General features: G+C 36.3%; 2 protein-coding genes across 2 annotated transcripts; one reads left to right on the forward strand and one right to left on the reverse strand.

The window, feature by feature from the left end:
• The first annotated feature begins 3,686 nt into the window (after positions 1-3,686).
• On the forward strand, positions 3,687-4,208 carry LOC110733969 (receptor-like protein 12). The gene has a single exon (XM_021914036.1). The coding sequence runs from the start codon at positions 3,687-3,689 to the stop codon at positions 4,206-4,208; it is 522 nt and encodes a 173-aa protein (XP_021769728.1).
• Positions 4,209-5,377: 1,169 nt separating this feature from the next.
• Positions 5,378-11,487, reverse strand: LOC110733859 (ribosome biogenesis protein NSA2 homolog). The gene is made up of 9 exons (XM_021913933.1): positions 11,344-11,487; positions 11,094-11,213; positions 10,929-10,996; positions 10,031-10,139; positions 8,664-8,732; positions 6,338-6,395; positions 5,939-6,174; positions 5,798-5,849; positions 5,378-5,676 (listed from the first exon to the last, which is right to left on the reverse strand). The coding sequence occupies exons 1-9, from the start codon at positions 11,344-11,346 to the stop codon at positions 5,609-5,611; spliced, it is 783 nt and encodes a 260-aa protein (XP_021769625.1). The 5' UTR covers positions 11,347-11,487; the 3' UTR covers positions 5,378-5,608.
• Positions 11,488-12,754: the final 1,267 nt, after the last annotated feature.

Genomic DNA, 12,754 nt, shown 5'->3' on the forward strand with positions numbered 1-12,754 from the left:
GTCAATCAAATACCTTCTTTAGACTTTTGAACTCTGCCTAGAATCTATTGCTAAGCTTAGATTAGAATATTAGAAAATGGTTTGGTTTTAAATCTTAATTGGTTCGACTAAAAATAGTGATTAAACACTAATATAAAAGAATAATATAAATATCTAGGGATGTCAGTGGAGCGAGTTAAGTAGAAGATCCGTCTCATTCCTGCCCCAATGAAGTGAGGATGGGTCTTGGTTTGGCGGGTGATAGGGCGGGGATGAGGATAAAAACCATACTCGCCATGGTATGGGGCGGGGGTGGATTTTAAGGTTGTACCCACCCCATCCTCACCCCGTCCCACCCGCCCCACTTCGTACCCGTCCCATCCCCACCCGCCCCATCCATATATTTTTAAAAACAAAATTATATACTTTTATACTATTTTATAAAAAAAAATTATGTAAAATAAAATAGTAAATATAGTACTTAATTTGTAATACACTTATATTATGAACAAAAAGTTGTGTAATATTAACAATAATTTTTCATTTTGTAATCTTTATTAATTTTGTAGGATTGTGTATTTGGAGGCGGGGATTAGGCGGGTCTTAGGTGGGAGTGGATATCCAAGTAGGGGGTGGGTGGGGATGGTTTTGGAATTGTACCCGCCGGAGCGGAGATGGGGATGAATTTTAGATCCGTCGCGGGGATGGGTATAAAAATTTTAGCCGGGAATGGAAATGGAAATGAGAATGCCAACATCCGCCCCGTCCCGACCCAACCTGCCCCATTAACATCCCTATGAATACCCAAATGTACAAGGTAGCCATAGAAGCGGCCATAGAAAAATTCAAGCGACTTATGATGTCAATTCCGCTTCCTCAACGACTCTTGCAAGAATATGGTCGTATGTTATGCATGTAATATTTCGGTCTTTAAAAACCATTAACATTTCAGATAATCTTGCGTGGACCTGGTCCACAATAATATTATTGTGGACATGAGTTTTTTTTTTTTTTTTTTTTGGTGTTTAGAGAGCCACAAGGGCGAGATGAAAATCGATCCCAAGATCTCCTGAAATTGGGAGGGAAGCCTAACCACTTGAGCTATTCCTCACTTTCTGGACATGGGTTTATATACACACACAATTGACATTATATTGAACATAGTAAACCTAATTTTAACATAGTAACCTTATTTTTAACATAGTAACATTTATTAAAACTTATGTGACATTTCATGTTATTGTAAACCTAAAGTACGACGTTATGTTGAACACAGTGACCCTAATTTTAACATAATGACCTTATTATACATATTGACCAATATATTAAAAATTTCATTAAAAAAAAATAATTCTTATGAGCTTTTATAATGTCACAATGAATTTTATTTTAAACTAACTGGAGCGTACCCGTGCAAAATGCACGAAATATATATTTTACAAAAAGATATTAAAAAAACTCTAATAACAAAATTATACTTCAACTACAGAAAGTTGTTTTGATATTGTGACTAAATATTATATGTGACCGACCACATCGTGTGGGCAGCTATTATGAGAATTACTTTGTCGGTGTTATAGGGGTTACGCGTTTAGTGTTATAGAGGTCTTAAATTCTTAAGAAAAAATTCTCTGATTTTAATTTATTTTTTTAAAAAAGTAAACTCCAAAACTTCTACTATTTTTATTTTTCAGCGCGTCTTGTGTGTATGTGGTTGGCCATATCGTGTGGCCACTTATAAAAGAACAAAGTAACTCCTATAACATTGACTAAGTAACCCCTGTAATACTGATCGAGTAACCCCTATAGCACTGACCGAGTAACCCTATAACACTAACGAAATAACCCCTTTAACACTGACCAAGTAACACCTATAACACTGACGAAGTAACCCTTATGATGGCTGGCCACACAATGTGGTCAGCCACTTATAAGAATTTGTGTTTTGAGTATTCAAGCGTTGTGCTCAAAAGTTAGGAAAAAGATGTGCAATTATAATATAGATTCCTTGTACTATTGGGGAATCTAAAAAGAAATTTATTGGATAATATAATAAAATAGGTAGTTTTTTGAATTAGTATGTTTGTTATTAGGAAAAATAGTAGTGGTGAATTGCTAAACATCGTCCGCAAATCTTTACATAAAGCTCACAAATTTTAGCTGAATTAACACTTTAGCCCTTATATGTAAAAAAAAAAATAATAATAATAATAATAATAATAATAATAATAAAATAAAATCTCTCACACTCTCATCTTCTCTCTACTCTCTCATCACCTCTCTCTAAAAAAAAATTTCAAACTACAATGTCGAGGCGGCAAGGCAAGGAATTGGCGGCAGCGAAAGCGAAGAAAAGGCGGTTACACGATGGCAAGGTATTTTTTATTTGAAAAATAAAAAAAATAAAAATCTCAAAGCGGCGGGGAGTTTGGCTGGGACGCCAAACCCACGGCGGCGGCGCCCAAGCAGGACGCTACCACCGTGGATCTGACGTCCCAGCAAGACGTCAACCCCACGGTAGCGGCGGCTGGGCGAGACGCCAGGGCCACGGTGGTGGCGTCTTGCGTGGGCACCGCCGCCGTGGCCTTGGCATCCTGTCCAGCCGCCGCCGCCGTGGGGCTGGGACGCCGACTAATTTTTTTTATTATTTTTTTCCCGTTATTTGTAAAAAAAAATTCAGATTTTTTTTTTATGTTTACATTTATTTTTCAATTTTTTATATATTTTTTTTAAAATTTTTTATGTCTATATTTTTTTTTTCAGATTTTATTTTTTTTTGGTTTATGTTTATATTTATTTTTCAGTTATTTGTATATTTTTTTTGTTTATTTTTATATTTTTTTTCAATTCTGTTGTATTTTTTTATTAATTTTTTTTTATGTTTATATTTATTTTTAAATTTTTTGTTTTTTTTTTTCCATTTGTATGTATTTTTTTTGTTTATATTTTCTTTTCAGTTTTTTGTAATTTTTTTCTATGTCAATTTGTTACTATTTTTTTGTTTATTTGATATTTTTTTGGTTAGTTATTCCTAAATTTTGTTGTTTGTACTTAAAAAAATAGATTATTAATATAAATAATAATAATAATAACGATTGCTAGTATTTTTCGTTATTTAAATGGAGTTAGGTATCGCATTTTCGACCTGATGCGGGGAAGAGTGTGGATGTTATTAGAAGTAGAAACTACTCAATGGAGAGCTCGGGGCCCAGACATATTAGATCCCGTGGTATTTCGGTCTCGACTCGCAGAGATCTGGTTCACTATTCTGAGGAGGATGAAGATGATGATGGTGATGAGGAGGAGGACGCCAATGAGGATGTGGTGCTTGGGATGGACAATAAGAGTGGACCATATGATGATTACGGTCCATTCAGTCAGAGGCTTGATGATATGTATGAGACGCATAGAGTAGATGTGCGTAAGGATAGAGATGGTAGATTTGTAAGTAGATCTGGCACATCATCTGCGTCCATTCCGTTCGGTGCTATCCCTAATACATTCTAGCTGGAAAGGTTGTAGCTTACAAACTCTCCATATGAATGGGAATTTTTTGCAAGGACGGATGCCTGGATCACTTGCCAACTGCAAAGCATTACTAATATTAGATCTGGGGAACAATAGATTACGACACCCTTCCTTGTCACTTGAAAAGCTTGTCCGACTTAAAAGTTCTCGTCCTTAGATCCAACAACTTCCATGGAACAATGGTGTGCCTAGAGAGCCCCTCAATTTGGCCACAACTTCAAATTGTGAATTTAGCTTCCAATTATTTTGAAAGTGAACTAACAGCACCGATGATTCTTAAGTGGACATCAATGATGGCTAGCACAACTAAAGTGCAAACAGACTCAAGCTATCTGCAAAGTAATGTATCCTTTACATACTATCAAAATTTTGTGACAATCAACTTCAAAGGTCTTTCCTATGCGTTGCAATACATCCTGATAACTTTCACTAGCATTGACTTCTCAAACAATGCTTTCCATGGAGAGCTTCCAAGAGAGCTGGGAAATCTAAATGCTCTTGTAGTGCTCAACCTTTCTCACAACTCATTTTGGGGCCATATTCCATTATCATTTAGGAATTTGAGTCAGGTTGAATCGTTGGATCTTTCTTGTAAGGCCTTAACTGGGAAGATACCTGGAGAGCTTGGAAACTTAAATTTCCTTAGCTATCTAAACCTATCCTTCAACAAACTAACAGGAATGATCCCAACAAGCACTTAACTTCAGTCATTCGATGCATCTTCGTATAAAGGCAACCAAGCATCGTACGGCCCGCCATTGACAGAGCCAGATTCGAGGGCAACTCCACCTACCTCTTCAGAAGGATCAGATTGGAGTACAAAGAACGAAATGGAGTGGATGTTGATGGGTGCTGAAGTCGGGTTTCCTGTTGGGATTACGATCTTCATTGGGCATCTTCTCTACATCAAGAGATATAGAGAATGGTATTGCAAGCATCTTCATAAACTGTTCATGAATATCCTGCGCAAGGAAGATAAGAATGCAAGGGGAAGGAGAGGGGGAAGGAGAAAGCAAAAAAGACAATGCGCTAGACCCATATAAAAGCATATGGATGGTAAGTACGATTTTAATTTGTTGGTTTATGAATTTTAAGTATTTCTCTACATGTGCTTTAGATTATGTATCCAAATAATAAAAGCAATTCTTTGAACTACTAAAAATCATCATAAACTTCTTTCCTATGTTTATCCCTCATTCTAATTTTCTGCTTTGCTTGCCTATGTATCATTCCTAAGTCACCACTACATCCCTTCTTTCTAAGATTTTTTTTTTTTTTTTTTTTTTTTAATATAATTTGTTCCAAAAATCAATAACAGTCGTTACAAAGTCTCCCATTATTTTGCCAGCTATTACTGCACATGTAAGGTATTGTCTCAGAATATAATTATCATAGGTTGTTGATAATGAATTCAATCCCTCGTAAATTTGCATGTTTTTGTATTGATACTGAATCTCTTATGGTTTTATTTTTCATGTAGGTATTGCTGCCCTGTACGGATTAAAGAAATGCATTGTGCCAACCAAGACTTTATAATTAAGCGCCAATGGTACTGAGTAATAAAATTGTGTAGTAATTTATTAGTATAGTTTGAAAAATTGTAAGGGTTGTATTAGCATTAAGGTACAACACTACGAAGTATTACTAGTACTGTTGCCACTCATCATCTATGATATAAATTACTACTCCGTATAATACTATCCCTTAATAAGAGATCTTATAGAAAGGTGAAACTATTTTTAACGAAACGGCAAAAATTTAGATTGTTATATTTAACATTTTAAATTTTCATGTTTTATAAAGGTACACATCACCTGAAGCATACGCGGCCAACTAGATCAAAAGGCAAGACATATTCATTCGATCATAATTTCAACTTAACAAAACAAGCGACGAATAATATTAAAATATAGTTAACCTGGTTAATTTGACCTAATCCATGTAAAACGATACAGTTTAGGACTCGTGATTAGAGAGCATATAGAACCAAAGAAAAAACTAAATCATAAATGTGTCTTTCTTTAACATTGAGCATCCACTTAATAGTGATATTTTATCAAAATTACAGGTGATTTCATCGACCCGAGACCTAACAACCTGATTAAACTAGCAAAACAGCATTTATACAGCCATCATTCTCAGGGTCATTTGTCACTTGAGCATACTTCCCTGAAACCACCCACAAAAGCACGATTAAGGTGAGAAAAGAGAAGGAAACACAAGGTAGTAGTCAACAAGAAGATTTCATCAAATTATCCTCCAAAATAATAAACTTGAACGTATCACTTACCCCATACTACTTTCCCAGCTGGTGTGACCAGACCAAGTTCACTCACATTGACCTAGAGATTTTACAAAGCAAACGAATTAGCAAAATGCATTAGCAGTAAGCCAGTAAGTACCTAAAAATTATGCAGCAAGTGAACTGTACCTCAATGATAGTACCCTTGGTCATAACACCAAGTGAACTGTACATCGGACCATTAGGGTTCTTCTTCACTCCAATGATCTCAAGATTAAATGAACATTTTAATTCAGGATGAGTGACATTAGCCTTGGTGAAACGCAATCCTGATGGACGGATAAATCGTTCATACTTTGGTGGTTTCCTAGTGAACGAGGGACCAACAAATGTAGCTTTTGTTATCATTCTCTTCCATTGCTTGGCTGTAAGAGAAAAAATTGTTACACTTACTACCAATAGAACTGCTAAAATTCAACATAACACCACTTCGTTACTACCTTACTAGAAAAAATCCTTCATACACACAGCAAATGGTTAAACCAATGGAATCTAACAAATATATGAAAGCACTTCATAAATACTTACTCTTCCTTTTCCCGGACCTTATAACTTTAAACATTTCATCTTCAGCAACTGGTCTAACCTGAGGAACAGAAATTTTAAAACAAAGTTAGGACCTACTGAGAATGCAAGTCTACCATATTCCCCAACTTTACTTCAACCACTAGAGATCAGAGAAAGAGAGCGAGAGAAAGAAAGATGGTTGAAAACGTTCTTTTTTTCATATAAAAATACATAATGGCAATCTCAAACCCCAGTCTGATATTAGGATAGAGAGTAAAATCTAGTGAAAAGAAAAGAAAAGAAAAAGATTTGACAATCAACAACCTAACATAATTTTTTTTTTTAATAATAATAATAATAATAATAATAATAATAATAATAATAATAATAATAAAAGGAAAATTTGTCAAAAAATATCTTTTAAATGCACCATTTTGCCAAAAAAAACCTTTTAAAAGCTTTATCGTAAAAAAAAAAAAAACCCAAAGTTAAGAATTTTTTGTTCAAAGAAACCTATTACCACTAATTCACTTAATTACTCTCTAACTCTCACTTAACTATTTAATAATTAAATTAATTTATAAATTAAAAACAAAAAAAAAAAAAAAAAAAACAAAAAAACCCACCACCACCACTCTAACCACCAGCCCAGCCACCCTCCTCCCTTTCCCCTCCCCCTAGCAGCAGCTCCCACCACCGGCAACCCAACTCCACCGCAACCCTCCCCCCTCCCTAAACCCCGACAACTCACCTACCCACCACCAAACAGCCTGAACCCTCGGCGACCCACCTCCACCATCGGCCGACCCCCTCCCTCAGCAGCTCCCACCACCGGCAACCCAACTCCACCGCAACCCTCCCCCCTCCCTAAACCCCGACAACTCACCTACACACCACCTCCAAACGGCCTGAACCCTCGGCGACCCACCTCCACCATCGGCCGACCCCCTCCCTAAACCCTAACCCTGACAACCTACCTACCCCACCACCTCAACCACAAAAACCACCCCAGCCACACCCACTCGACCGGAATTCCCAAAACCCTAACTCGGACAACCCTCCCCTTTTTCCACCATTGTTAAACCTTCAAAACCCTAATTCCTTCATTATAGCGAATTGTGGTCGATTGTGGCGCGAGCAGAGCTGGGTTAGGTGGCGAACTGGGCTGCTGGGTTGGTTGGGGGAGGAATTGCTGCTGCGCTGTTGCTGGCGTGAGGTGGTGGCAGTATTGTGCGGCTGCTGTGTTGCTGGTGTTTAAGTGAGAAGAGAGGGAGCTACGGGCAGAGATGGTGGCGAGGTATTGTTGGGCTGGAGATGGAGCAGGGGAGGCTGCTGCGATGGAGGTGCGAAGGTGGTGAATGGTGCGGCAGCGCAGCCTAATTGCTGTCAGGGGAGGGGGAAAGGGAGGGGGGTGGCTGCTGGCTGGTGGTAGGGGTGGTTTTTTTTTTTTTTATAAATTAACTTAATTATTAAATAGTTAAGTGAGAGTTAGAGGGTAATTAAAAGACATTAGAGGTTAATGAAGTGAATTAGAGGCACTAGGTTGTCTTTAACAAAAAAAATTCACATTTGGGTTTTCTTAAGCCAAAATGCTAAAAATCGGATTTTTTTTTTTTGCCAAAAAACTTTTAAAAGGTTTTTTTCCGCAAAATGGTGCTTTTAAAAGATTTTTTTTGACAAATTTTCCTAATAATAATAAAAATAAATAAACAAAAAAATAAATCTATTAACTAATACTAAAAAAACATGCTGACATCATCCCTCATCCAAATTGTACAAGTCACTCTCACATGAATATTTTTCCCGCCAATTTGCTATGATGATGTCATTAGTTTTTATTTTTTATTTTATTTTTTTAACTTTTACCTTTGTTTATCTAATAAACCGTTTATATGCTTTACCCTTTGTCCCTACCGAATCTTTTTTCTTTACAGGTATGTTAATATTTCAATGTTCAAAAGTGTTCATTGTGATTTTTTTTTCTTTTTTTTTTTTTGTATATTTTACGAGTATTATGCTACTGTAGAAATTACTTACCATGTATACAAAAAAAAATTACGGAGTAGAAAACTTTCTTTCTCCGTTTTATAAACAAATCTCACGATGTTTAAAACCATGCATCGCGCGGGAACTAAACTAGTAAATAAATAAATAAATAAATAAATAAAACCTTGAATTGGACATATAGAAACCGGAAAGAAAAAAGGTTGAAATCCTAGCTATTACTATAAATAGTTATAGCCATAGATAAAAAAACTGCTTTGGCATTTGACAGGTTCCTCACAGTAGATAAATCTCAGAAGTAGAATATAGAGGATGATTAGACAAGAAAACAAAAAAACTTTACCTTGGGTAATGGAACCGCCCATTTTGCATTTTTATCTTTTCTCTTTTGCTTGATTGTGTTGCTCAGAATCTATTCAACAAGAAAAAAAAAAAATAGTCAAACAAAAATATATAAGACGTTAAAGCTGAACATGACACAAACAAGTTTTAGCAACCAAAAGTTAGATTAAGAAATTCCAATACTTCAGTATCAAAATACTCCGTAGCTAGTAAATAATCTGAATTAGGTTAAAACTTCCTAGAGACCCCTTTCTCAAACCAAAGATTGCTAACAGCCTAACACCTCGTTGTATGTAATCTTTCAAAATCAAACCCTCAATAAAAAGAAAACTCAATTCCAAGGACATAATGTATACCCAAAAGGTACACCCAACTCTATGTGTTGCATGCTTGCTATGATTGAGCCCTCTTCCAGCATTCAGACCTCCAATCCCAAAAATAAAAACCAAGAAGATTGATATTGGTGAACAAGTACCAAAGTAGGCTAGCTTTGGCTCCTATATCTAATACATAGCTAAAGCCTTAAAACAGAATTCTAGAAATTTTCATTCTTCCATAATCATATGGTTATGGGCAGGGCTAATAAAGAAACAGCAATTTATAAATTCTTTATAGAGGTTGAGTTGGAAGAATAGTGGCATTGCTCCCCACCTCAGATCCCTGTTGTCTAGAAATCAAGTCTCATGGGGCTCATTTGAGAAATTTCCCTTATCTTCCTCCTCTAGTGAATCCCCAAAGGAAGAAGCAACATATTCCATGTCCGTAAGACTATAGAAGAGGATTTATTACAGGAACTAATTGAAAATTCTCGACTAAGCAACACCGCCTGTTATATACTACAACAGAATTCAGCATGCAACAGTAGCAAAAGTTTAACCTCTGTTTACAGCTCTTCTAGATTCCTGGAAATTAAGGAAAATCTAGGTAGGAAGATCTTCAAGACAGTAGCCCAATAGCACTAGTTCTTGAATGCATTCTATGATGGATTCTAGCCCAGACTGTTTACCAATTTACAAAAATCTTAAAATTTTACAAATTTTCAAGTAAATCGTGAGCAAAAGGTACACTATAGCATATTTGCTTTTAGCCCAGGTTGTGGGGAAAACAAGTTAAACAATAAACAAAATTTCTACAGTTCCATGATATCAAGTGACCAGGTCATGAGGGTGAAAGATAAGAGCAGAGTTCTCAAACAAGACATATAGCTCTGACCACAGACTGCTTAATTCTACCCTCAATACAAAAATCGTATCAAAACATGCAAAGTATTATATATCATATCAGTTGAAAAATTTTCTGAGAATATTAATTAGCACTTGTTGAGCAAAGGTAAGCTGTCTCGAAATGAAACTAGCATAATACACCCACCTTAGCCCTTGCTGTTTGCTCACGATCAAGCAAATATGCAGGAATTGCTCCTTCCTGAACATCTTCATCCACCTTGCGCCTACTTGGTGTTTCGTCATGCATCTTAAGTCTGTTGATTTGCACAAGTTACAAACAATCACAGAAACAATAGTTATAAAACACCTCAACACAGGAAAAAAAAATACATATATTATTGAAGAGAGAGGAGGGAGGGGCAATCAAAATATGAGCAACCAATACCCAATATCGTTTCTGTTATCAGAAATAATGCAACAAATGGATACTTAGAGTAGTTAACTTTCACATGCTTCATTAAATATTTAGAAACTCTCCAATCTCTTAACAAATAACAATACAATTCAGGTTTCTTCCCCGATATTTGATCCTTACATATCAAACCAAAAAAAATAGCATTAATTATTCAATTACCTCCTGGGTTAAGACTATAGATTAAACAAACCTTTTCCCGTTTTTAACAAAGTCAATGAAATCAGGATGGCACTATCATTATAAGACCTTACATGTTCACAATCTCAAATAACCAATTCTCTCAAGACAAACATAAGTATCTTGTACATCTCCGTAAAGCTGACAAAATTACCAAAACTCCAGAGCACCAATCTTAGGCCCTAAGCTTGATCGAGAATATCAATGTGGATAAACACTATTAGCAGCAAAAGTATGCACTGGGCCACTGGCTACGCGCCTATGCCTTCCATCCTATCATTATAAACCCGAAACCCACAACTAAAAGAGTGTTTTATACTCAGTAGTTACCATTAACTCATTAAGGGCATTCACCTGATCATAATTTTATTTATCCAAATAACATAACATCTATCTCATGAAGCTAACTAATAACATACTAAACATTGAGGAATCAAAACATAATTCTTACGTTTTCTTCATCTGAGCTTTCTCTGCATATCTCTTCTTAGCAAGCATCTTACCCTTAATACCCAAAGTCTGAAATTTTTCCATTGAAACAAGATTATGAAAATCAAAACAAATGAAAAATAAATCATTCAAAAATAAACAAAAATGCAGACGAATTTAGACTAACATTTTGGGCTTTTTTAGAGCGTGTATGGACTTCACGCGCCTCCTTCTTACGCTTACGCTCGAAGTAATCGAGACGGTATCCATTTCTCTTCCTGTGAAGCTCAATGTAATCTCCTTGAGGCTGCCAAAAACAGAAATTCACATAAAATCAATGCAAAATTGAAGTTTTGTCATAAAACTGATGAAATCGAAGCACCCAAATTGCAGTAAACATCATCAAATTAATGGAGGAGAGAGAGAAAGAAACGAACCATGGTTGTGAATTTTGTCGATAAACCCTAGAATTCGATTGATTTGGGGAAAAAGGGTTTTTGGTGGCTGCAGTCAGCCAAAGGAGATAGAAAAAGAAGAAAGTAGAGAGACGTTGCGGGGTTTTAAGTTTAGATCTTTTAGAGTGTGGGTTCGGGTCGGAATTTGTAACCGACTTAACCCATTAATCTTATGGGCTTCTGTTTTGATTTGGTTTTGATTTTTGAGTGATATAAACAATAAATTGGATTATGGATATTGGACTTTGGTTGGTACCTTAGTAAGGTATTTGGGTCGTTGGGTATCAAAATTGGGTCATTATCAAATAAGACATTGTCCTAAGACATACACTCAAAACAGGGCGCCGTAAATTTGTCAACATCAGCGATTATTTCAGAAGGACTTCGACAATAGGGGATTTTTCAGCAAGGGAGGAGGGTCATCTTAGATCCCTTCACCCTCCGAAACAGGTCTCGGATTACCCGTGGGGGTTTATGCGTGCTATCTTCAAGAGTCAGACTCTGAGAACTCACGAGTACCGACGGTTATTCTGATCAATGGTTTATGGAATAAACACACTCACAGGTCGGGGATAGGGTGGTGCTAGAGGTGATTATAAAATCGGCCTTAACATTATATCTCGTGCCCAAATCCGCAAATAAGTAGGAGGGTAATCGGATCAAAACGGGCTATTCGGCCTTTTTTCGGGGCGAGTTCGGGTTTTGAACTAAAATTGTTTTTTTTTTTCTTGTCTAAACCCACCCTATTTTCAGGCCGAGCCATAGTTGATCACCTCTAGGTGGTGCCCAAAATTTGGAGAGTACGGGGAGCAAGTTTAGTTAGGAGGCGCTTCTTTTGGGCTTGCTTACTCAGCTCTACAAGCAGAGATGAATGCGTGCCTAGCTGGATTGCAGTGGGCGGTCACAAGGTTGTTGCATGCGGTCAGCTCTACTTTAGTGGTCCAGTGTATGAGATTTACAGGTTTCAGATATCTCCATAAGCTGGGTTGTTACTCGTATTCGATGCATCAGCAGTGTTTTGATTGGTGCAGCAGCCACACGTTGGATCGTGATTCAGTGGAAAGAACCCATGTTCTTGCTACAACAACAAACAGTAATTTATCCTCTTTTAATTTTTACATTTAGTTTTTCTTAGTTTGGTTGTTCTGCTAAGCTCATGTCAAAAAATAAAAAAAAATAAAAAAAAATGAAAAAAAAAAAAAACACTAAACATTACCCATTTATCATAATTCTGCATTGATAAATGAACTGATCAAAGTCAAAACTGGAGAACTCAAATAAAATTGAGGCGTTATTTAGTCTTGAGGAATCTGAATAATTAAATATGAAAATTGAAATAAGGCATTTGTGATCAAACTGCATAGACACAACATACTAAATCTCACTCTTTTTT

The sequence above is a fragment of the Chenopodium quinoa genome, unplaced genomic scaffold (genome assembly GCF_001683475.1).
Source record: "Chenopodium quinoa cultivar QQ74 unplaced genomic scaffold, ASM168347v1, whole genome shotgun sequence".
Taxonomy (NCBI): domain Eukaryota; kingdom Viridiplantae; phylum Streptophyta; class Magnoliopsida; order Caryophyllales; family Amaranthaceae; genus Chenopodium; species Chenopodium quinoa.